Below are 25,193 nucleotides of genomic sequence, written 5' to 3' on the forward strand. Positions count from 1 at the left end.
GAAAATTCCACCCTATAATATTAAAAAGGATACAGATGCACAAAGGTGCAAAAAAGGATTTATTAGAGCTATACCAGAACTAACAGATTATACCCATCAGAAAAGACTGAACAGATTGGGGCTCTTTAAAAAAAAGACCGAGGAGTGACCTGATAGAGATCTTTAAGATAATTAGGGTGATAGAGAAGATGTGCAGAAAATGTTTTCACTTGTGGATGAAACAAGAACCGAGGGCATAAATATACAATTGCTATTAATAAATCCAATAGAGAATTCAGGAGAAATGTATTTACCTAAACTGTGGTTAGAATGTGGCATTGCTGCCCCAAGGACCAGCTGAGGTAAATAGCAAAGATTCATTTAAGGGAAAGTTAGATAAACACATGTCAGAGAAAGGAATAGAAGGATATGATGAGGAGGCTAAATGAAGAAGGTTGAGAGGAGGCTTGCATACAGCATAAACATTGGTCTGGACTGTTGGGTTGAATGGGATGTTTCTGTCCTGTAAAAACTATATAAAACCAAATTTATAAGATGTTTATAAAATGTTTATAATGAGGCAGAGGTCAGATGGATCTGAACATACTCTAAACCTTATAAATATTTGCTCTATGAATGTTAGTGTGGTGCTTCTATTACATACCTTTAATTATTATGAATGCATTTGCTTGAATGGAGTCCTGATTGTTGTTTGCAAGACAGGTATATTGCCCACCATCTGCTTGCACTACATTCTGAATATAGAGTCCTCCTGAGGAAGTTATAGTATAGCGAGGATCACGGGGTAAGGGAGACCCATCACTTCTCATCCAGGTGATCCGGGGCTGAGGGTTTCCAGTTGCACTACATTCCAAAGTAACACTCTCGCCGACCAATACTTCAGTGTTTTGTGGCTGAATTACAAAAGCAGGCCGAGCTATTCAAGAAAAAAAAATTAAATTCATATACAATGGACATCAAACAAACCAATATATATGCATTCTGAGTTTAACGTCTACAATTCCTTTCTTTGGCAGTGAAAAAGGATCATTTTCCAAGTATAGACATTAGACTTGTATTACAGTAAACGAAGAGTAGTTAACTATTTACATACTGTTACGACCGACTGCTCCAATCAAAGCCCCCAATCAAAATATACGATCCTGATTGTGGTGGGAGAAACGCACTGTTAATTCAATCCCATCCCTCCACAGATTGCCTAACATATCATTTTAAACTTTCCAAATTAAAGATCCAGCCAAATTGTACCATATATTGACCCCTGAATGAGGCTAACCAAACCAGGTGTCTTTAAATCAACAAATTAACTGTTTAATTAGAAAAACTAAATTCTTAAATAAGATATAAACAACATTTAAAATAGAAAAAATGAGAGTCCTCGCAAATTTACACTTCCCGATGAACAATCCTATGATTAAAGTCCACATTGCAATCTTCCAGGGTCCGATGAGGAACAGAAAACAGTGCAACACCCGAAGTTTCAAACTCTGCTTTCTTCCAGCGATGACCATCAACAACTCGCAACCACTTTCAATAGAATCCTGTTCCAAAGGATGGGTCACTGACCCGAAACGTTAACTCTGCTTCTCTTTCCACGGATGCTGCCAGACCTGCTGAGTGATTCCAGCATTTCTTGTTTTTATTTCAATAGAATCAATATGGAATTTTTGAGGGATAAAAGATTGTCACGGTCTAACTTCCCTTCCTTCAGTTTAAATTATCAGAGATGTGTGTTTTGGCTTGACTTTTTAGAACTTTGAGAGCGAATAATAAATAAACCGACTAAATTCTCTTCCTTCATTTTAAATGGGCTGCGAGCTCTTCTTTCAGGTGCTAACACACAACTGTCTGTCTGTATCCTCTGTTAGAACAGGCTGTTTTTACTATAAGCCAGTTCAAAATTAAATTGTAACAAATGTATCTCTCAATGCTCAGTCCGAGTGGCTGCATCCAAGGCAACGAGAATGCACCCTTTGACTCAATCTTTAGAGCTTGCTGCCTTAAAGTAGTTCGGCTCTTTTTCCAGCCTTAAGGCACATCATATTCTTCCCAAAAAAACTACAGAATCATAACAATACCCTGAGAATCACATTACCCCATTATTTTGAACACTTACCAGATTTTCAAACTCCTGTTGCATAACAGTGCACCTTATGCTTGCACCCAATGTTTAATTATAAGTCTACAACTGATTATGGGAATCTGTGCATCACACTTTGAGCTTCCAAAACAGCATTAAAATCAGATATATAAAAACATCTTACACTATTTATGAAAAAAAAAAATCAACAGCCCCAAAAACTGCACGATGCTGCTCCCAGTAGAGTCTCACTTGAAGGGAGTGTTGATTTTAGAATCCAATGCATAGGTGAGGCTGCCCAATTGTTAGTGCACCTAATTTTGTGAACATTAACAGCCAAAAGATTGGGAGCACCATGAGCTGCACTCTGCACCAAGAGCAGGGCCTTGCCAACTCTGGGTTAACTAGTCGACTGATCCTTCATTTTCCCGGAGAGATAAGTCGATTAATCTTGTTTTCTGTCAAGCGATGCTTTGAATCTTTTCTCAGAGACTCCCACAAATTCAGTATTCCACAGAAAGGAAATGCATATCTATCACCTATGTGTGGCTTTATGAATGGTGACTCCACTATACCCATAGAGGCCTATAATCCCATACAGTAATACTCAGATTGAGGAGCAGGAAAGTTTTAATAACTAAGAAATGTTATGCTGATTAAAACATTTTAGATAAAAGTAAATTATCAAATGTCATGTGAAATGCAATTCAGGAGATTTGATTATAGCTGAAGCATACATAGATTTAGAAGCAGGCAAGGGTAAGGACCTCTGCTCTCCTCAGAGAGGCAATAATTAGCTATCCAGAAAGCAGGCTCTAAATTTTCCAAATGGCATTAGTTTAACACCAATCGTTGCAAAATCGAGGTTAATTCTCCACTATTCATGTACATATGCTTCAGGCTCGGAATATGCACTGGACAATTGTAAAAATGATGTTCAACAGATAAGGCTTCAAAAGCAATTTTTCAGGATCAATACTTCAATGATAAACAATAAAACACTTTTTTTTTTTAACTATTTTGGCTATAGCATATGACATTACATAAAATTAAGAAGGGTTTTTAAAAATTTTAGTCTGCTGTGTATGTTAAACCTAAACGCATTCCTCATTTTGGTATATGAGCAGTATTTGTTACGAGTTCACAGGGCAACAGTCTTCCTTGTACTGTGTCTTTATTGAGCTGCCTGCTAATGGGTGCCTGCAGTGAGTGCCTCATGGTAGAAGTCACATGACTATGGCAAGCCAACAGGCACATTAGTACAGTATTGCATTTCTATCCCAAACATCCCCCTTTTCATATAAAAAAAATTTTTTTTTTAAATTGTATGCATCATCATTTACTCTGCGAGTTGCCCAAATTACCCACTATGCACACAACTCTTCTCATGCATTAGCAGTTCGTTATTCTCGTCAGGCACTGCACATGCATTGCACACATAGTCTTTAAATCATGCCGGGCTCTTAATGTTGCACATGCACGCTGTCGTTGTCTGTTCATCTGGGTGATTTTCCTTCTCCAGGGAGTGTCGTTCCCATGTCCCTTGTTGTTGCCACAGTAACTGTTGTTCCATTTCCAGCGTTGGGGTGCTATGGACCTCTGGGACTGATGGTTGATCTGTGCTCATCTTCCTGATCGGCTGCCTGCAGTGAAGGAACAGCTTCTTCAATTGTGCGTATGTGCCTGTGGTTGCGACGGTATGTGTTCACTTCCACTGTGTGAGATTGAGGTGACAACTGCTCTACACAGGTCCCATGTTGCCACTTGAGCTGACTCTTGTTTATGAGCATTGAAGGTTTGTACCCTGACTGGCACTTCAATGCTCAATTCTGGCAATGGTTTGGCAGTTTTGTCAAAATGAAATTTGGCTTTCTGCCATTTCACCTTAATTTTGTCATTCACGCCTGTTACTACTTCTGGCTTCAGTAGCTATTTTGCTATTGGAAGAGTAGTTTGGGTGCAGCATGACATTAGTCTTTGTACTGGACTACTTTCCATGCCTTCAGTAGGTGTGTTTCTCCACTTGAGGATTGCCTTGTATACATCTGTGCTGGATTTACTCCATTTCTTTACAATTCCTTTGGTGATTTTCACTGCCACCTCAGCCTTTCCATTGGACTGGGGATAGTGTGGAGATGAAGTATGGTGCTGAATTTTCCAATCCCACGTGAAGCAGCTGAATTCTTCGCTGGTGAACTGGGGGCCATTGCCTCCTAGCAGGCAGAATAGTAGTCTACGGTGACGATCAGTTCCTGCGATACTGAAGTGTCCTACTCCCAGCTTCATCCATGGTCCGTCTGGGATGTCACGTGTCATCAGCAGCTCTTTAGTTTGCTTAGATTGGTACTCGTTGCACGCACTGCACTGGCTGATGTGGTCCTTGATATCATTGCTCACGTTTGGCCAGTAGAGCACTTCTCTTGCCTTCTGCAGACTCGACTCAATTCCTTGGTGGCTTTGTTCCTTTTCTGTGGCTTTTAGCAGCATTCAGCTGCTCTGAACATTCTTGTGTTCCTCTTTTAGTAGCTATCCTTCTATACAGCTCTTCAACAGACAATCTCAGCTCAGCTGCGACACCATGTTATGAGCTCACAGGACAACAGTCTTGCTTGTACTGTGTCTTTGTTGAACTGCTTGCTGATGGATGCCTGCAGTGAGTGCCTCATGGAAGAAGTCACATGACTATGGCAAGCCAGGAGGCACATTAGTACAGTATTGCATTTCTATCCCAAATAGTATTATTCCCAAAATATTTACTTTTGTCAATTGCAATCATGGTAAAGACCCCACAGGTCCCAGTTAATGTATCATTTAAAAAAAAGCCACTAAGCTGTGGAATTGCTTCCATTTCTTCCTTCCTTAAATCTGTGAGTTTAGCTGAAAATATAGCAGCCAAATGACAATGAGAGTAGTTCCATTAAAATATAAAAAAAAGTTCAATATTCATTATTGAAGGGACGAGATACTGGGTGAAGAAGTGAAACCTTTTTCTTTCAGATTCTTTCAAGATAGAACTGATTCCACATAAGTGCAGAGGTCATCCACGCATTATTAAATGTGCAATCCTTTGGAGAAGAAAGCATGAAAGGGTTCCAATATAGCCTACTCATACCAAATTTTAGATGCAGCTGATTGCTAAAAGTTGCATCTGCCATCAAAAATTATTTTCAACTATCAGTCAAGACTGAACTTTTCTCTGGAATTGAGTGAATAGCTGTGCCACAAAGCTTTGTAACTGCATGGCTATGTAGTTTACAGCCGTGCAAGCAAGCAATTTCTTGTCAAATAACTTGTGATTCTGTCAAGATAGAATCATATATGAGAATCCAGATATAAAGCTGAATAAACTGTTAGCAAACCTAATTTTAATACTTACTGAATCTCGGTACTGGCTTTTACAACTATTACTTAGCTGTTTCAAGTTTATAGGTAAAATAAATTTTCCAATTAAAAGCTTGCAAATATATACCTAATATAGGTATTAGTTGCACTAATATCGTCTCATTTTTAATTTAATATAGCTTCTGAAATTTCATGCTGCCAAATGCTACTCCACTCCCTATTCTGTCTCCCACACAGTGGAAATTTTCTCCTCTCCCAGTCTGTTGATAAAATATACAATATATCTACTAAAGTCCCAGAATATCACTTTCATCTCTTTGATTTATCAATTAAAAATCCCTTTGCAAAACAATCCCCTTGCTCTACATCCACTTATCTACAGTTAAACAGTTTCATATGTGTGTTCAGATTATCGCATTGGAACTGTTAAACAATTTAATGCACAATAACATTAAACACCATTTCATTCGAATATGATTCTCCTCATTCTTTGATCATCGAACCTCTAAAGTACATGTAAATAGGCAATCATCCAAGCTGCAGAGAATTCACTTGGACAATTAAGACTCTGGCATTAAATGAGCCATGTTGATCAAGTGGACCTTCCCAAAAGCATGTCTCATTGAGAGTATGCTTCAAATCTTTCATAAGGATGCAGCAAAGACACTAAGCTAATATTAGGAATTAATGAAACAAAATATTTGCATTTATATAGTGCTCCATCAAGTTGAAGTGTCTCAAAGGTGCTCAAAAGACACAATGAATCATCTTTTCTACATATAGTGAAATTCATACAAATGAGGAAGTACAAATGGTTTAGCTCACAAATAAAACTGAGGGCCAGGAAGTAAGCAGAAGTTGAACTACATTCAAAGAATGAGAAACAGAACACTTTTTGTCTATTTGCTCAATCTTTGCATACAAAGTAATGAGGCCAATACAGTCGAGAAAATAATCAGCTTAAAGCACATCAAAAAAGCAGAGATTTGTAAAAGCTTGTAAATTACATCACCATTTATCTGCTTTGGAGTCTCGTATGGCTAACCCCTTTAGGATACAGTTCCAATGAAACGAATACAATGACAAATTTTAACTCCTTTCACCCCACTAAGGAACAGCATTGGAAATAGCTCTGAATCTTAGTCCCAGTCCCAATGTGGGTAAATGAGCAGATGGTGATTGAAGGAGAGAGCAAAAACAGAGATAGTAGTGAAGAAAAACAATATTTTCCTCTCTCTCCAGTAATTTACTTATGTCTGATACTTCCTCTAACACACAAGCACCAATGCATTTGCTTTCTTCACCCCCTCCATCCCCATCCAGCCATCATGAAGTGCAGAACACAAAACAAGAAGTTTTACCTGGTATCTCAAAGTACCGAAGAATAACTTCAGGAGTTTTCACTTCCCCCGCTACATTTTTGGCCATGCATTGGTAGACACCTTGGTCATCTTCTTGAATATTCTGGATCATTAAAGTACCATCATCCAGTAGGTTTAAGCGTGGGTTGTACTTCATATCTAATGCATTACTGTAAGGGAACAAAAGCATTCATAATCTTGCATTTGCAAACTTAAATAAAGTATTTTTTTTAAAAATACGATTTTAAGGATTCATAAGGATGTGTTCATATCGATTCCAAACCTCATATGTGACTATCTGTACCAAGCACACTGGCTGATAACCATCATTACAGATGTTAATTGAGTTTTCCATAATGAACAAGCTCAGACTGGTCAGCAATAATGTTTCAATGAAAACTATAAAGGGGAAACAACTTATTCAATTATTTTTCATTCATTCATTTTAATTAGTGGCGCTTCCCCTCTGGTTGGTATTTGAGATATTACAAACATTGCTTGATAGGCATTTTGTTCCACGTTGAAAACACCAAGTTCAAAGTTGGCATTTTGAAAGTACTTTAAACATATATGTAATCTACAGATTTAGTGGACCAAACAGGTAAGTGGGATTGAAATAATTAAGGCATCTATCAATATACAGACCCAAAATTATACCCTATTTCATTTGTTTTTTATTTATTTAGAGATACAGCACTGAAACAGGCCCTTTGGCCCACCGAGTCTGTGCCGACCATCAACCACCCATTTATACTCATCCTACATTAATCCCATATTCCTACCACATCCCCACCTTCCTTCAATTCCCCTACCACCTACCTATACTAGGGGCAATTTACAATGGCCAATTTACCTATCAACCTGCAAGTCTTTGGCTGTGGGTTGTGACTTCCCACCCATGCCAGAAAGCACCAGGGTGCAAAGTGCGGACATCAGGTGCTGGGTTTGTATTAACCACAAGTTTGAGTCTCGGAAGGCGCAGGATGGCTGCCAGCCAAGAGGTCTTAAGCCCACACATCATAAAGGGTCTTGAATAGTGCCTTTTCACGTCTTTGCTGTGTGTCAAAGTGCATTACAGCTAATGGATTACTTTTGAAGTCCAGTTACTGTCGTTATACAGATAAAGATGGAAGCCAATTTATATACAATCAGGTCCCACAAACAACAAATGAATGAATGACTCATTTTTGTTGGTTCAAAGAGTTGGCCAAAATACTGGGAGAACTTGCAATTTGAAAAGGGTTCTTTTATATCTACATGAGTATGTGCCTTGATTAACATCTGATTTTAAAGATGCTGCCTCCAGCAATGTTCCTCAGTGCTATACTGAACTATTGGGTTAGATTATGTGCTGAAATCTGCAGCAGAGCTTGAACCCACAGATTTCTACCTGAGGTAAGAGTGCTATCAACTGAGCCAAGTTGACACCGATTTGTTTGACATCAATTCTTACATAGGAAGATAGGAACAGTAGACCATTCAGCCCCTCGAGCCTGTCCCAGCATTCAATGAGATCATGGCTGATCCGCGGCCTAACTCCATATACCTGCCTTTGGCCCATATCCCTTCATATCTTTGCTTAACAAAAATCTATCTATCTCAGATTTAAAATTAACAACGGTTCTAGCTTCAACTGCAGTTTGTGGAAGAGATTTCCAAACCTCTACCACCCTTTGCGTGAGGAAGTGCTTCCTAACATCTCTCCTGAACGATCTGATCCTAATTTTTTAGACTATGCCCCCTAGTTTTAGAATCTCCAACCAGTGGAAATAATTTTTCTTTATCTAGCCTGTCTTTTCCTGTTAATATCTTGAAGACTTCGATCAGATCACCCCTTAACCTTCTAAATTCTAGCGAAAACAGGCCTAATTTGTATAATCTCTCCTCGTAACTTAACCCCAGTAGTCCAGGTATCATTCTTGTAAACCTACGTTGCACTCCCTCCAAGGCCAATATATCCTTCCCAAGGTGTGGTGCCCAGAACTGCTCACAGTACTCCAAGTGGGGTCTAACCAGGGTTTTGTACGACTGCAGCATAACCTCTGTGTCTTTATACTTCAATCCTCTAGATATAAAAGTTAGCATTCCATTAGCCTTTTTGATTACTTTCTGCACTTGCTCGTGGCATTTTAAAGATCTATGCACCTGAACCCCCAAGTCTCTTTGGACATCCACTGTACTTAACCTCGTCTCATTTAGAAAGTACCCTGCTCTATCCTTTTTTGGTCCAAAATGGATAATCTCACACGTGCCTGCATTGAAATCCATCTGTGACAGTTTTGCCCACTCACCTAGTCTGTCAATATCTCTTTGCAATTTTATGCTATCATCTAGACTGTCTACAATACCGCCTAACTTTGTATCGTCAGCAAATTTGGATATGTTACTATCCAAGTCGTTAATGAATAATGTGAATAATTGAGGCCCCTGCGGAACACCACAAGTCACATCCTGCCAATCGGAGTATTTACCCATTATCCCCACTCTCTATCACCTACCACTCAACCAACCTCCTAACCATTTCAATAATTTGCCCTCAACTCCATGGGCTTCTACCTTAGTTAACAGTATCTTATGAGGGACTTTACCAAATGCCTTCTATAAATAACATCCATAGACATTTCCCTGCCCACTACCTTAGTCACCTGTTCAAAAAATTCAATGAGATTTGTCATGAATCCATGCTGGCTGTCCCTGATTAACTGAAATTTTTCTAGGGGTTCAGTCACCCTATCCTTGATTACAGACTCCAGCAACTTGCCCACCACAGATGTCAGGCTAACTGGTCTGTAATTTCCTTGGTTCCCCCTTCTTAAAAAGTGGAGTGACATGTGCAACTTTCCAATCCAGAGGGACCACTCCTGAATCTAGGGAACTCTGAAAGACTATAGTTAGGCATCTACAATGTGCTCCCCTACTTCCTTTAACACCCTCAGATGGAAACTGTCAGGTCCTGGGGATTTCTCACTCTTTAATTCTTCTGTCCCAAAACAGCAGGATTGGACAAAAGCAGTTCCATTAATAACTGCTGCATGTCTGTTTTGTTTGGAAAGAGCCATATCTTATTTGGCACAGAGAAAAGGCAATATTCTCAAGTTTAGCCAAGGTAGTAGCAGAATTTCATTTGCACCAATAAATTCCAGGTCCCTTGCTTCATTCTGCCCCAATACTGAATTTGAGTATAGATTTAACTTCCTCACATAACCAGGGGCTCAAACTGTAACTCCAATCAAACAAAATGCATTATCAAAACTTATTAACTGTCTCTGCGTCTTCTATGAAAATAATGATTTTTCATCTTCTACCACATGGGAAGTGAAGATTACTTGGCTATGACATCATTATCAAAAAAGGCTGTATTTCGAGTGATTTTTCCCGATTGTAAGTGGCAGCTGGTTCCATTCAAATAACAGCAGTATCCTGCAAAGTCGGTCAGCTATTATCTATCAGGCTTCGTAAAAAAAATGGTAGAAACATTTAGACTTCTGCGGCTTTAGCTCCAACCACAGCGGACATGAGCAGGTGTACGAACCGTCATTTTAGATTTGTTAACGTTTGCATTTTATTCTAATAACCTTGTAAGCAAAAAGGTTGCAAACGCAGTCAGTGCACATCAACTTACTTGTTACGCAGCCAAATTATTTCAGGTTTTGGATTACCCTCAGCTCTGCAGGTAAAGTACACAGTGTTCCCAGATGTTACATCTGCATCCTGTGGCTGCGTTGTAATTCGCGGTTTCTCTACATAAATTGAGAATTAATTTTAAAACAGCTTCCAACATCAACACGGAAAACAACAGCATTTTGCGCATTCATATTTATTCTAACATGGCTTTCTGTCTGATCGGAGTTCATCATCTTATATTACATTATTGATGAAAAATGCACCCATTTTGGTTACTGACTCAATATTAACAAAAGCCAACAAAACAAAAACAAAATCAAAGCTTATAAATTTAAAGCCAGAGTTTGCATATGTGGGTCATCGTAAAATCTCAGTGCTGTTAAAAGGTTCAAGGGGTACAGTTCCAGCCATTAACTGGTAAAATACCAACTTTTCCCATTTTGATTTTTAAAACAACAGGGCAGCAGTTAAAATCAAAGCAGATTAAGGTTCTTAGAAAAGGTTGGACAATAAGCCAATTGATGATGAGGTTAACACTGAAAACTCTCAGCCAATCTCTTTGCAGTTAACAGAGTAAATAAAATACAAAGAGATGGTGCAACATTTGGAAGAACAAATGTGTTGCATCAAAGAGTGGTGGAATGTGGTCTGTGCCCATTGATTCTCAGCTCCACTGATTTGTCATCTTGTTCGTATTACTGTAAAGCAAGCCAGAGGCCAATATTTCACAGGGGAGGAAATGAGGCAGAATCCAGAAGAAATCCAACAACAATAACTTGCATGTACATAGGACCTTTTAAATGGAAAAACATTCTGAGGCACTTCACAGAACTCTTGCACATTGAGTAATGTAGACAAGTAGCCAGAAAGAAGATCAGCTGCTCACTTACAAGAAGTTCACAAAACGTGACACTTAAACAGCCAATAGCTCAGACAGAAACATACTATTTACCCCTAAACATTCCATTCCTCTGACCCTCGTCTTTTTCCCCCCCTGTCTCATCACTCTACTATTGGTGGGAGAACCTTCAGGTGCCTGGATCCTACTTGCTGGAATTCCTCCCTTAAATTTCTCTCCTCTTTTTTTTTTAAGTTTCTCAAAACCCAAATTTTTGACCAAGCTTCAGGACACCCCTCCTATCATCGCCCTCCCTGAGTCAATATCCACTTTCCTTATGCCTGCCTATAAAATGTCTTTGAATGCTCCCACAGTAAAGGCGGCCTATAAATGCAAGTTGAACAAGTGTCTACAGAACTGCTTTAATCCCTGTAAAGTTAGAGTTGTTGCTAAGTGACTGCCGTACCTAACTTTAAACTATGACCAGACAACCAGCTTGTTGTCAAGAAGTTCATTATTAGAGGGAGCTTGGCAGCAACATATTGAAGTATTACAAGATATACAAAAATGCACTTCAAAAGGTAAATCAATCCTATACTGAGGACCAGTAATTTAACACCTGGACAGCAATGTGATCTATATTGGCTTGACCAAGCTGAAACTCACCACAGTTAAATTCCTCTGGTGTAACTGTGGCAACGGACCTCCCCTGTAGCCTTTTGGGATACTCACAGGTAGCTGCTGCTTGGGTGTTACCAGATTCAGCATACTGCTGCAGCATCTCAGCCAACCACATTAGATCACAGTTACAATTCAGGCTATTTGAGTCCAACCTCCTATTAAAAAGAAGTATCTTCAAGTGAAGATGAACTGATATTTTAAATGCATTTCTTTGCGTCATATTATTCAACAGTCCAGCATTAAAAAAGAAAAAAGCACCAGTTCTTAAAAATTATTATTCGTAAGCCAAACTAAGATATATACATAATGTAGTCTAAGACCATTTTTATTTCATCGGTAGATAAGTGTAAAGCCTTCAATATAAAAGTAACATTTTCAGGACTGTGAAACAAATTTTTTTTTTTTTAAAGAGATACAGCACTGAAACAGGCCCTTCGGCCCACTGAGTCTGTGCCGACCAACAACCACCCATTTACACTAACCCTACAGCAATCCCATATTCACTACCACCTACCTACACTAGGGGCAATTTACAATGGCCAATTTACCTATCACCTGCAAGTCTTTGGCTGTGGGAAGAAACTGGAGCACCCGGCGAAAACCCACGCAGTCACAGGGAGAACTTGAAAACTCCTTACAGGCAGTACCCAGAATTGAACCCGGGTCCCTAGAGCTGTGAGGCTGCGGTGCTAACCACTGCGCCACTGTGCCGCCTTAAATTGTAATTCATTAAGTGTTTTTTCCAATATGAAGTCTCAGCCAAATTAGAATCCATATTAAAAAAAACTTCCCAGTATCGGAGAAACACTCCACTACTGTAATTCTACAGTGTACTTGAAAACCAACTGCATTATTTACAGTGTTACCAGTCAAATACAGTGGGGCAGTTTTCCTGTTCCCAACTGCATTGGTTTGCCTGGATGCAGCAAATACACAAAACTGTGATCGGGAAGTTCACAGGCATGTAAAGAAACCCACCTGATTTTTCATCCACTTAGTTTAATATACAAAAATGGTGGGACCTTTCTTATGAATGTGCACTACCAAAGTCCCGATTTTCCTCCCTGCGCTGTGCCAAGGTATTCTGTGCATCCAGGCACAGGAACAGGCAACTCTGCCTCAGCATCTTTCGATTTGGTGCAATGTACATGCAATTGATGTGAATAATTTCAATCTACAAGTTCCCTCTTCAATAATATAACAACCGCACTCCACATCTTATATCTATCAGCACTGATCAGATGTAAAGCTTGCTTGCAACGTACTGCTCAATTAATTATCATTCCTCCCTTTCCCACCTCCCTGTAAAGAAAGCTAGTTTCTCCTACTTACAGTCTTTTCATGGACTCTAACTGACTGAATGTTCTTGGTAAAATCTGTGACAATCTATTGTTGTGCAAAAAACTGTAAAAGAAAAGAAAATATCCAAATATAATTTTTCTGTGGAGTTATTGCATTAAATACATTTGTTCATTTTAAATGAATTAATTTACTGTTTAGCAGTCATGGGTCGAGTAATAACCATTTCGAAATATGAAGACATTCTATTTCTCGTTTTTCAATTCAAACAAATAAAAAAGAATGGGTGAAATCAGTTGTGAGCAAATACCTGCTTTATGCATGAAAAATAAAAAAAGAATTTTGTTAAAGAAACAGTTTTTTTGTGTACAAATAAGTTAACTATAACTAAACTCATCGAAAATGTATCACGAGATTTGATGAACACCATTTGCTGCATCCTCAGCATTTTGTCCAGGGTGGAGGTTTGTTCAGTTCATAACACAATGCAAATGACAGTATGTGTTTCTTGCTGAACTCCAGCATGCTGACATTGACTGTTCTAAATTTTGGCCAATTTTAAATTCAATATTGGCATTCCTATTGTGCAATCAGTCGATGTTTTTGTGATCAGCCAGGTACAAGACACCTGCCCAAACACATCACAAAAACATAGACAATTTAAGGCATAGGAGTCATCCTTTTGGCCCATTGTACCTGTGCCAGTTGTTGGGAAACTGCTCAATATTTCCCAGATCAAACCGAGACATCCACATAAGTAGTGTTCTGAATGAACAGACATGTTGTGCATTGGGATACACCTCAATTATCTAACCCACAACAGGTGGCTTTTGGGTCCACCAAGTGTGTGAAAGGGTATTGCTGGAGTTTAGCTAAAGGATTGGCAAGCTCCCCACTGCCTGTAGAGCACCCTATCCATTAGGGCATCAGCTTGCAGAGGACAAAATGGGAATAATTCCAGTGGCCAATTACAGGTCTATTCACCAGGCCCCAGCAGTAAACCAGGCAACTTGGTCCCAATCTTCTGGTGCCACCTTCGAGCCAACTCAGTACCAAAGAGATTGACAAATGTCTCCCTTCTCCCCCACCCTCCTGCGAGGCACCAGTTTGTCCTTCAGACAACTGATAAACATGGTTTGGACTCTTCACTAGATGAAGACTAGGGGCTGGATTTTTAGCCCCTGCTGGGGCCGAGAACAGAGATAGGCAGGCAGGTGCAGAATTTTGTGGCTGCCGGCCTGCGTGCCTTTTCCCGAGCTCCAGCCTACCCCCGGGCCATTTTCCCGGAGGCGGGATGGGGGACAGTTGGCCCAATTAAAGGCCTGGAATTTTCAGTCGGTGTCTAGGTTCCCGAAGCTGGCAGGGGTCCATGGAGCCGCCTGGAGGCGGCCTCCTGGCTGCAGAAGTGGGGGTTGGGGGCAGCACTCCCTGCTTGCCTCAGTGCAGCAGCAGCTACAGGCTGCCCTGTGGAGGTGTCCACCCCTCCCCCCAACAGTGCTGGCCTGGCGGCAAAGGCCATTTTTTATTCAAAGTTTGGAAGATTTGGAGAAGGCATCTCCATCTTGGAGCACTCTCTCCCTTTCTTGCCTGCCATGGCATTTGCTGCTGTCAAGCTGAAAGACCTCTGATTGGCCCTCCAGCTTCAAGAGCCCGTTTGGCGTCCTTAATTGGACAGCAAGCCCACCCGCAGGCCATTAATTGGCCGCTCCAGGGAAAATCATATTAAGTGACTGTTTACCACACAATGCGGGCTTATGACCAAACCCGTATCCCCGTTCCCGCAACACCAATTTGAGCCTGAAGACAGGGTTCAGCAGCCGCAGGGAAAATCCTGCCCTGGGGATCAAAAACTCCTTCCATACACTACAGCAAAGAGCAAAGCTTGCTATAAAATGCATCAGTGTGTTGTCGCCATGCTTTTGACCAAGCATACCCACACATCACGCTGAACAGTGATTCCATCATTTAGTTGGGCAGTGCTTGCCTGACTGCAAACCAATCATGAAAAGCCTGAACCCTAGGTACACAAGGCATTTCTCTCACTACCTGCAACCATTTTTCCTTCCTAGACACAAATCTATCTTACATCTTGGCCCTGGATCTCTCATAGGGGCCAAATGAAGACCTACTGAGATGTTCTGAACGGCAAGGAAGGGTTATTTGAACACACACCTCATAGACTGCAAATTAGTCTTCATTAAAACTTTACTGTCATTGAAGAAAAGAAACATCTGAGCACTCTTCTGCCCTTCTCAGTTTGGCTCCGAAGAACTGTGCCCAGGCTGAAGTCGATGTCCATCAGAAGGTTTTATTATTTATCACACCTAAATTACTAGTCCACCTCAACAAAAGCACTGCTGAATTAAACTGCCCATCCCATAACTGACTATTAGATACATACACAATTCACCAAAAGAGAAAATGGTCACACAAAACTTTTACATAAGACAAGTGGCACTGTAGATTTCTGGCAGTATGACAGAACTGCCAACCACAGTTGTGGTTGAAATAACATTGCTAATTTCTCAGCCTCTTAAAGTCAAACTCAAACTAGTAATCAGTACTGCGGCTGATGTATTTGATTGACAGCACAGCTGTTCGTGTTGTATACTAAGATGTTCATGGAACTTACACATGCTATATGTGGGAAAGCTCTCAGTCCCTTGAAAGCAAAATGATTTTTAAGTACTCTAACAAACATTTTAGAGTAAATTACAGTAATGGAGCAGCTTTATGTTTCAAGGTTTGCTCCTGGCTGTTAAAAACTAAATAACCGTTTGCTTACTTTTTAATGGTTGAAATATGAAAGATATGATGTGCCTAAATTTTAAAAAGGGATTCATTTAAAAGGCATTAACGATGGCACTGTTTTCACAATTTTCTCTTTTATTTTTGTAATTTTCCGTCTTTCCAATCATATAACTGTGACTCTCTTTCATTACAAGAATTAACCAGCTAACTGACAGCCACCAACACACATGCTGTCTTGTACTACTCCAATAGCCACATTTCCACCTCACCAGGCAACTGGGTGTCTGAGACTGGTATTCAACCCTGGGGGAAGTACAAGAGAGATCAGTGACCAGTTGGAAATGAATTTGAATTATTTGGGAGCTAACACTGTTGTAGCTAATGCATCTACTCAAAACAAAAACTCTTTCAACTTAACAGTAAGCTTGTAAGTGTGTCATTTCCAATACCCTTGAATTGGCCTCAGTTTACAGTCAGGAATTTTTGGCTTAGCTGTCAATACCCTTTAAAGCTTTTCTCAAGAGGTTACCTATTAAACGTATTAGGAAATGTAGCACTCACAGCCTTTCAAGCTTTGGAAGATGACTGAAGGATTCTGGTTCTAAAGATTCTATTTGATTGAAGTGGAGATACCTATGTAAAAATAGAAAATCCAGTTTACATCGAGACTTTCAACCGACTGAAAATAAGTACTGCAGCATGGTTTATTTTACCATTTGTGAATTGTTAATATCCATATAATTTACATATTGAAATTTGGATTTTTTTTATACCTATTTAAATTAAGGAAAGAAGAATTAAAGCTACATAACACAGGGAAAAGGTTTCGTTAAATCCAAATATTGTCAGTAAAAATAAATGAGCTTTAATTAACCACAAGGAACAGTCAACATTGCCTCTTTTCTCAGCCCCATCCCATGAGATTGAATATTGTGAATGCTCTATTGCATTTAAATGAAACAAAGTACATAAACTTTACCAATGCTCTCATAAATGTTACATTTTACAGAAACAGTATTTATTTTGTTTGTGCTTTCAATATAAAACTTCAAATTATCACTTCTGAGTCACAAACTGCTTTGTTATAAACAAACTTATCTGCTTTCAATCAAAGCAAAGCGGTACAAAACTTAACGGTTAGAAACTACTACACATGAACACTCCAATAGCCCCAATATATAATTTCATTAGAGTCAGGAATCTAATGTTACTAGAGGCAGGGCTTCAAATGGGTGATTCAGTGATCTGTTGTTTCCAGGGTTTAAATTTATTTGCCGGTAGTAATTCACAAAGGGGATCCATCCCCAGACAACAGACATGCCCTTGCAGCCACTTCATGGAGACATCTCAGGAAATCATGGGTACGTAGCCAGTGATATTCTGCACACTAAAATTCATTAAAATTCAAGGACCGCATACCTATAATTTCAAGACATTTGTCACAGCAGGCACCACTCCATGCTGGGAGTACTGGATGGTGAACTCACCCTTGTGTCTGAATTAGTGACTATTAATCATGCAGAAGGATATACAGCATCACCTCATGGTATACTACCCAACACGAATGTTGCAAATAGGTAAATAAATGGCCTATTGTTTTGAAGTGTTAATGTACCCACACATACCACAAATTCCTGTTTGAAAATGGGATTCTGTAGTGAGTGGGTTAATATACCATTGTGTGTGTGGGGATTGAACCTAGCCCAAACTGTTGCGATGAAAGATTTCTTTCAGCTCACCGAATGGCTCCCTTAGTTAAGACAGTGAGTTACTGAGTTGCATGGCAGGAGGATTCCATCTTTGATCCCTGGTCTGTCTTTAGCTAAAACAGCAACAGGAGCGGTACAGTTGACGTCGAGGTCATGAGGTAAGGCAGAAAAAAAAACTTTGGGTTCTTGCTCCTAATCACTGTTCAGCAGACTGCTGCTGGTAAAGTACCGTGTGGATGCCAGGTGAGAGCAGGAATGAGCTTGGTAGTGATAATTCCTGTAGACCAAAACTGCCAGCACTCGCTGTCCAGATTAACACATGGAGGGCGATTTGTGGCTCGGTACTAGGCGGCTTCTCGCAACACCAAGTGAGAAAAGGGAGAGGAGAAAGCAGACAGAAAAAGCAGAAAATATCTCTCATTGGCTGTAAAGTTTTACATGAAATTAGCTTTGTTAGCTATTCCCTCTTGTGCAGCGCAAAACCCAACAGGAGTCGACCATAATGGAGGTAGGTGTGAGAAATGAAAATATTACACTGGTGCAATAGGACACTCTTTTTTAATGCTAGGGCAGAGCCGACATAACTTCAGTAACTCTGCAAGTGGCTTTCTCGTATCTGACCTATGAGCACTTGAAATCACAAGTTGCCTGAGAAAATGCTCCTCATTACTTAATCTTAATAAACACAAATTGTTTTAACAAGACCCACTTTAGATCAGCTTAAAATATCTTCAGTACACATAGCAATGCCAAACAAATTCCTGAGGATCCTGCTAAGCAGTTTTGTAGTCTAAGGAAACAAGTAGATTTTTCCCCTTCTTTTCCATATTGCTCAAGTGCCTGGAGACTGATTCTCTACAAAAGATCAATGTTCTTGGTTATGAAAATGGAAACCATTTATGCTGACAAGATATCATAACAGGTTTATCAATTCTCATTATCTATCATGGAAAATAATTAAATTATGCTGAAACAGTAAACATTGAAAAAAAAGTTCTCACTAAGCATACTGCAACTCAAATACAATGGGAGATACACAATCAAGCATGGCTGTATACAATTTGTATAAAGTAGTCTATGATACACTGCAACAATGCTATGCTGAATTGCTCATATTTGGGCCATTCAAGAGAAAATATGATCTATGCAACTACATGAAAATGAACAATAGCCTGGAGCAGACATGAGCACTTGGCCAGTTTCAAACTGTAAAAACATTTGAGCCCACTACACATTAAAACCAAGCTAAATCCTGAGGTTTAGTAAGCTTTGCTCAGATTTTTAGAATATAGACTGTTCACCGTTCCCTTTTAATTTCAATAGGAAATGTTACTGTTAATGCAGTGGATAAAACCATTAAAATCTATCAGTTGCCTAATAAGTATCTATCAACCTCAGCTTTGAAATCATCAATTGACCTAGCCTCAACAGCTTTTTGGAGGAGCAAGTTCCAGATTTCTGGTACTCTTTGTGTGAAGAATTGGTTTCCGATATCACCTCTGAATGGCCTAGTTCTAATTTTAAGCTTCTGCTCTCTTGTTCTGGACTCTCCCACCAGAGGAAATAGTTTCTTTGGACCTACCCTATCAAATGCTTTAATTATCTTAAACATCTTGATTATTAAACATCTTCTATATTCAAAGGAATACAAGCCTAGTCTATGCAACTTGTCCTCATAATTTAACCCTTTTAGGCCCAGTATCATACTGGTGAATCTACATTGCACCCCATCCAAGACCAATAAATCCTTCCTGAGATGCAGTGTCCAAAACTGAATATTCCAGATAGGGTCTAGCTAGAGCTCTGCACAGAGGTGCCAAACCTTCCACCCCTTTGTATTCCAGTCCCTTTGAGATAAAGGCCAACATTCTACCAGCATTAAAAAGTTTTGTACCTGTCCACTAACTTTCAGTTATTTATGCACATGAACACCCAAATCTCTTTACACCTCCAATTAGAAAATACCCCCTATTTGTCTGTCTTGGATCCAAAGTAGATGACCTCACATTAATCACCATTTGCCAGTTTTGCACATTCAATTATTTGGTGATGTTCCTATATGCACTACTTACCATGTCAGCTAATTTTATGTCACCCGTAAAACTGTTCCTTCAGCCAATCATTGATAAATATGGTGAAAAACTGAGGTCCTCAGTATAGATCCCTGGGGAACATCACTTGTCACTTCCCACCAATCAGAGTATGTACCCTTTATCCCTATTCTGTCTCCTACCATCCAAATGCCAAGCCATGTCCCACTTTTCTATGTTATTTATGTAGTTTACTTCAAATTGCTGGATAATTCAGATTGTTCTTAGCACAAAAAGCAACTTTTAATTATCAGTAGACTATAGCCATATCTAGACTGTACTGACAAGGCATAATTTTTGGGAACAAAAGTAGTAAAAAGCCCAATGTAATGTTGATTTCAACTATACAAAATTATTGCCAAAACATGCAAGATGTACATACCATCTACCTAAACTCTAATTAGTGCCTTAACCACCCATAATTAGTTGCTTTAACATGATTGTTCAGTTTAAGTAAATTATGATTTACTATTGAACAAAACTAAATAACCAAGTTAATGTTATCTTGCTAATTCCTAGTCTGAAGAACATCATGCAAAACCACAGGAGCTTGAATTTACATTCCCAGACTCCTAGTCTTTTCTATCCAGACAGAAGACATCATCAGTTTTAACTGGATGGTGTAGAAAATGAAAATCAAGGACAGTTGAACACAGAACGAATACAGACTTGATCATATCAGTTAAGTTGTTGTGCACATAAATTGCAACCCATGTATATTAGTTAGGGTTCTTTGACTACTTCTTCAAATGCATATGATCCATTCATAAGTGAACAACCTGACCCAAGCACCTTCAGGAAGCTAGGATTTTTTACACTAAAAGCTGTAACACATATTGATGTTAAATGTATTATGATGTTCAGTGCAAACATGATTCACTGATGTGAAATACCAGAGTGCATGCAAGAGCATTCTGTGGCTTTGGCATTTAAACAGACCCACACGCAATGCAACAATTTTGTTTTGTTTTTTAAGTTTAATTTTCCTCTTCCATGTTATGAATTTATAACAAAGCCTATAAGCTGACTTGGTCATCCATGATCCAGTCATTACACCTTTCTCACATCTACTCTCGCAGAAGCATCACCTGTAGGAGTAGCAATGAACCTCTTTGAAGTCCTCTGTACACTGCGATGCAGAATATCAAAGAGGGGCTAGAGCTAACATAATTACAGTATGATTATACTTTTTCACAAATCAATGGATAAAATGAAGTATCAGAATTCAGAAGACAAAGGGCACAATAATCAGAGATCTGAGTAATGACCATTAGCAACACATCACTGTTTTAAATTTCCAAAGAACTAAAAGTTTTATTAAACAAAGTTTTGCTAAATGAAACTGTAGAGGAAGCCTCTTTTTATTCCTCTTTCTAGGCCAAATGGTTTGTACTTGAGAGTTCAACTCAAAATCTCAAAGATAAACTAGTCTAACTGCAACCATTTCTAAATCCTGACATTTCTTTTGATGTTAAATTTAAATGAAATTGCATTTCAAAAGATATAGTAGAAAATGAAGATACATTTGACATGGAATTTATCAAGCATGATATTTGGAGGGTTATGGGTTAACCATAATAAGCATAATGCACAAATCATACTGTGTGAATGTGGATTTCGACAACAATGGTAAAATACATGCTTCACCAGTTTTCAGGCATACTGGATAGATTTGCATCTTCATCACCTGCTGCGAAACATTGCCTGGGAACAGTGTATTGCCCTAGTGGTAAAGATGAAAATTTGCCTAACTGTAGATTGAAGGGTGACCTGAACTTCGCAGCTTACCAAAAATAGCCATAAAAATAAGTAACTAATTTGGCGAATGGCTTGACCGCCATCATCTTGGCTGTAAGCACTGGAAAATTGAACTTTTTCCCAGTTTCAGGCATCTAGCGTCAACACCAAGCATTCCTAGGTTAAGTACAGCAATATTCATTCCTCTGCACTGTCCACAAAATTCCTTGCATTAGTATGGAATCTACATTTTTCAAACAGACATGAGTGAAATTATGAATTTAATTCTAACCTGGATCAAATTAAGGACAGTTCTGTGCTGTGATTCAATGGTCATTAGAATTTCAATCATCCAAATTTCTTTCATATTGACTTTTATGGCCAACAGATGACTTTCATCAGATCCATTTGGACCAGACTGAAAGGCAGCTGCAAATGATGAAAACATTAAAAAAAAACAAACACAAATTAGAGTCCTAATGAACTGTAAGACTCAATTCATAAGTCATTTCTGTACAGAAGCCACCTCTTACATTTTAATGGTGTGATTGTTCATTGTCACTGCAGTCCGCATTCTATTATTCCTCACATTCACTCCACCTCACTTACCCAAACAGGTTAAGTATTGAGGCTGCTGCTTTTTTTTTGTAATAATGTTGACTACAGCACTTAACAGGGAGATACTCAAGTGAGATGATCTGGAAATCCGGTCCGACTGAGTATTTTGGTTTACGACCTGGCAGCACTACAGATGGGGATAAATTTCTGAATGATTTAGGGAATTAGCAGAGGTTGGAACCACCCATCAGGCAGGGATTAAACTTGCAGATTGTTTGGCATTGCTTCAACTTCCTAAAAATGGTCAACCAGTCTTAAGGAACACAAAGGATGACCTGAATTTAGTAATATGCATAGGTGCCAACTGCTCGCTTTCGGAGTGAGCGAGCCAAGTTCTGACACCATACCATGCCCCCAACCCTCCCTCATCCCCACACATCCATTTGGGTGGCTCGCACCATGCTGTAAATGTTTGTTATTGTAAGGATTTTTAAAAAAAGTACTGTGCATTTTACAAGTTACGTCTTCTGCGCACACACACACACACACACACACACACACACACACACACACACACACACACACACACACACACACACACACACACACACACACACACACACACACACACACACAATTACAATTCACTGCTGCCAAACACAGAATCCACTTTGGACCTAAAAAGGATAGAACAGAGTACTATGTAAATGGTGAAAAGCTAGAAACAGTGGAGGCCCAATGAGATCTGGGGGTCCATATACATAATCACTAAAATGTCATGAACAGTTACAGAAAATAATCCAAAAAAAGCAAATGGAATGCTGGCCTTTATATCTAAAGGACTAGAATATAATGGGATAGAAGTTATACTACAGCTGTACAACGCTCTGGTTAGACCATCCCTGCAGCAGTATGAGCAGTTCTCATCACTACAGCTTAGAAGGTATATTGGCCTTGGAGAAGGTGCAGCATTGATTCCATGCATCACTCTGGTAAATCTAAGAGTCTTTTTTTAAATTTGTTCATGGGATGTAAGTGCCACTGGCAAGGCCAGCATTTATTGCTCATCCCTTATTGCCCTCGAGAAGGTGGTGGTGAGCTGCCTTCTTGAACCACTGCAGTCCATGTGGCATAGGTACACCCACAGTGCTGTGAGGAAGGGAGTTCCAAGATTTTGATCCAGTGATAGTGAAGAAGTGAAGTTATGGTTCCAAGTCGGGATGGTGTGTGGTTTGGTGGGTAACTTGCAAGTGGTGGTGTTCCCATGCATCCGCTGCCCTTGTCCTTCTAGATGGTAGAGGTTGCGGGTTTGGAAGGTGCTGTCGAAAGAGGCGTGGTCAGTTGCTGCAGTGCATCTAGCAGATGGTACACACTGCTACCACTGTGCACCGGTGGTAAAACGAGTGAATGTTGAAGGTGGTGGATGGGGTGCCAATCACGCGGGCTGCTTTGTCCTGGGTGACGTTGAGCTTCTTGTGTTGTTGGAGCTGCACCCATCCAGGCAAGCGGAGAGTATTCCATCACACTCTTGACTTGTGCCTTGTAGATGGTGGACAGGCACTGGGGAGACAGGAAGTGAGTTACTCACTGCAGAATTCCCAGCCTCTGACCTGCTCTTGTAGCCACAGTATTTATGTGGCTGGACCATTTAAGTTTCTGGTCAATGGTAACCTCCAGGATGTTGATAATGGGGGATTCAGTGATGGTACTGCCATTGAACAACAAGGGAAGATGGCTAGATTCTCTCTTGTTTGAGATGGTCATTGCCTGGCACTTGTGTGGCGCGAATGTTACTTGCCACTTATCAGCCCAAGCCTGGATGTTGACAACAACAGGCTAAGTTCAGAGCTGCCAGGCCTAGAAATGAAGCATAGGCATTGACCAGAAACATGGCTCAAAATTGAGCAGGGAGCAAACGTAGATGGGTGAACCATGCTTACTTTTCTGCTAATGTCCTCTAACCATTTTTCAAGAGGCAGCAACTTTCAGATCAGTACAAGAACTACAAGCCAGAATTTCTGTTCCAGCCAAAATTGTGATGAGACAGGACGTCCATTCATTCAAGTGACCTGACAGTGATTTGAACATGGTCAGCGCCATGCTAGTTATTGATGAGTACTCTTAGCTGTATTCCCACTTTGACTAGCAAGTTCGCCACACGTGGGATGGGAAAAAAAAAATCACTACTACTGTAGGAATCACCTAGGCGATTTTCAAGTGGCTAGCAAAGGCAGAAGAAATTATCTGTTCTCATGGAAAAATTCTGGCATTTCTGGCAGAAAATCCAATGCATGCAAGATTTGTCTGTTACTTGCTCTAACTTGATCCTGACCTGTTTATGTCACTACCAACCTCTGATCCCAGAACAGCCAGAAATGTAGAGCAAGAGCAGTGGAAACAGTCATGAACAAAATATAAACACAAATGACTTGTCAACATTCTGAGGTTTATAAACAGTTGTAAAGACTGATGCAATGGAGATCAATTTCCAAACAGTACAAAATGACGGGACAAGAGGTATTAATAATATTGGTGTGGGAAAAACTGTTTAAAGTTCTGGGGATACATTCAGATTTCAGGGGAATCCAAAATAATCTAAGTGATTTTGGCGAATGTCTACAGCTATCTGTGGTGCTCGTGAGCTAGCTGTTAAGTTCATGAACAGGTCACTCATCTTCTGATGTTGCAGCTCAAATTTAAGTACTCATGGGGTTGAAATTTATGTGAGCAATGACGGCCCGGATGTGCGGGCCACACTTCATGGAACCACCACGATATTAAACACGGCGGCTCATTTCAATGGCCGGGGCGGACCCCACCCCCCCATATCATGCAGGGGGCGGGCTGTCCGTCCCAGGCAATGGCGTCAGGCACCACTGCGCAGGCGCTGACACCATTTTTAAAGGGCTTCCAGCCCTTTAATTTAATTTAAATTTTTAAAGATAGTGTTCATAAAAAATGAAATAAATTTATCCTGACCCTCACCCACCTCCCCAATAACCATGGAAATAGAAACCTACCCCTTCCCACCATCCCCCATAACACTTACATTGTGCTCCTAACCCCCCCACCTCGCCAAAGTTCATCAACTTTAAACTTTACCCATTCCCACCATCCCCTAGA

General features: G+C 39.9%; 1 protein-coding gene across 2 annotated transcripts in view; it reads right to left on the reverse strand.

The window, feature by feature from the left end:
• LOC137356241 (peroxidasin homolog) overlaps nucleotides 1-25,193 on the reverse strand; it is a 346,740-nt gene that overhangs the window by 61,786 nt on the left and 259,761 nt on the right. For both annotated transcript variants that reach the window (XM_068022122.1, XM_068022116.1), the window contains 6 exons: nucleotides 16,538-16,609; nucleotides 13,259-13,330; nucleotides 11,912-12,081; nucleotides 10,406-10,523; nucleotides 6,784-6,953; nucleotides 644-916 (listed from right to left, as the gene is read on the reverse strand). In XM_068022122.1, coding sequence (XP_067878223.1) covers nucleotides 644-916; nucleotides 6,784-6,953; nucleotides 10,406-10,523; nucleotides 11,912-12,081; nucleotides 13,259-13,330; nucleotides 16,538-16,609 — 875 coding nt within the window. The remainder of the gene's footprint in view (nucleotides 1-643; nucleotides 917-6,783; nucleotides 6,954-10,405; nucleotides 10,524-11,911; nucleotides 12,082-13,258; nucleotides 13,331-16,537; nucleotides 16,610-25,193) is intronic.

The sequence above is a fragment of the Heterodontus francisci genome, chromosome 3 (assembly GCF_036365525.1).
Source record: "Heterodontus francisci isolate sHetFra1 chromosome 3, sHetFra1.hap1, whole genome shotgun sequence".
In the NCBI taxonomy this organism is placed as follows: Eukaryota; Metazoa; Chordata; class Chondrichthyes; order Heterodontiformes; family Heterodontidae; genus Heterodontus; species Heterodontus francisci.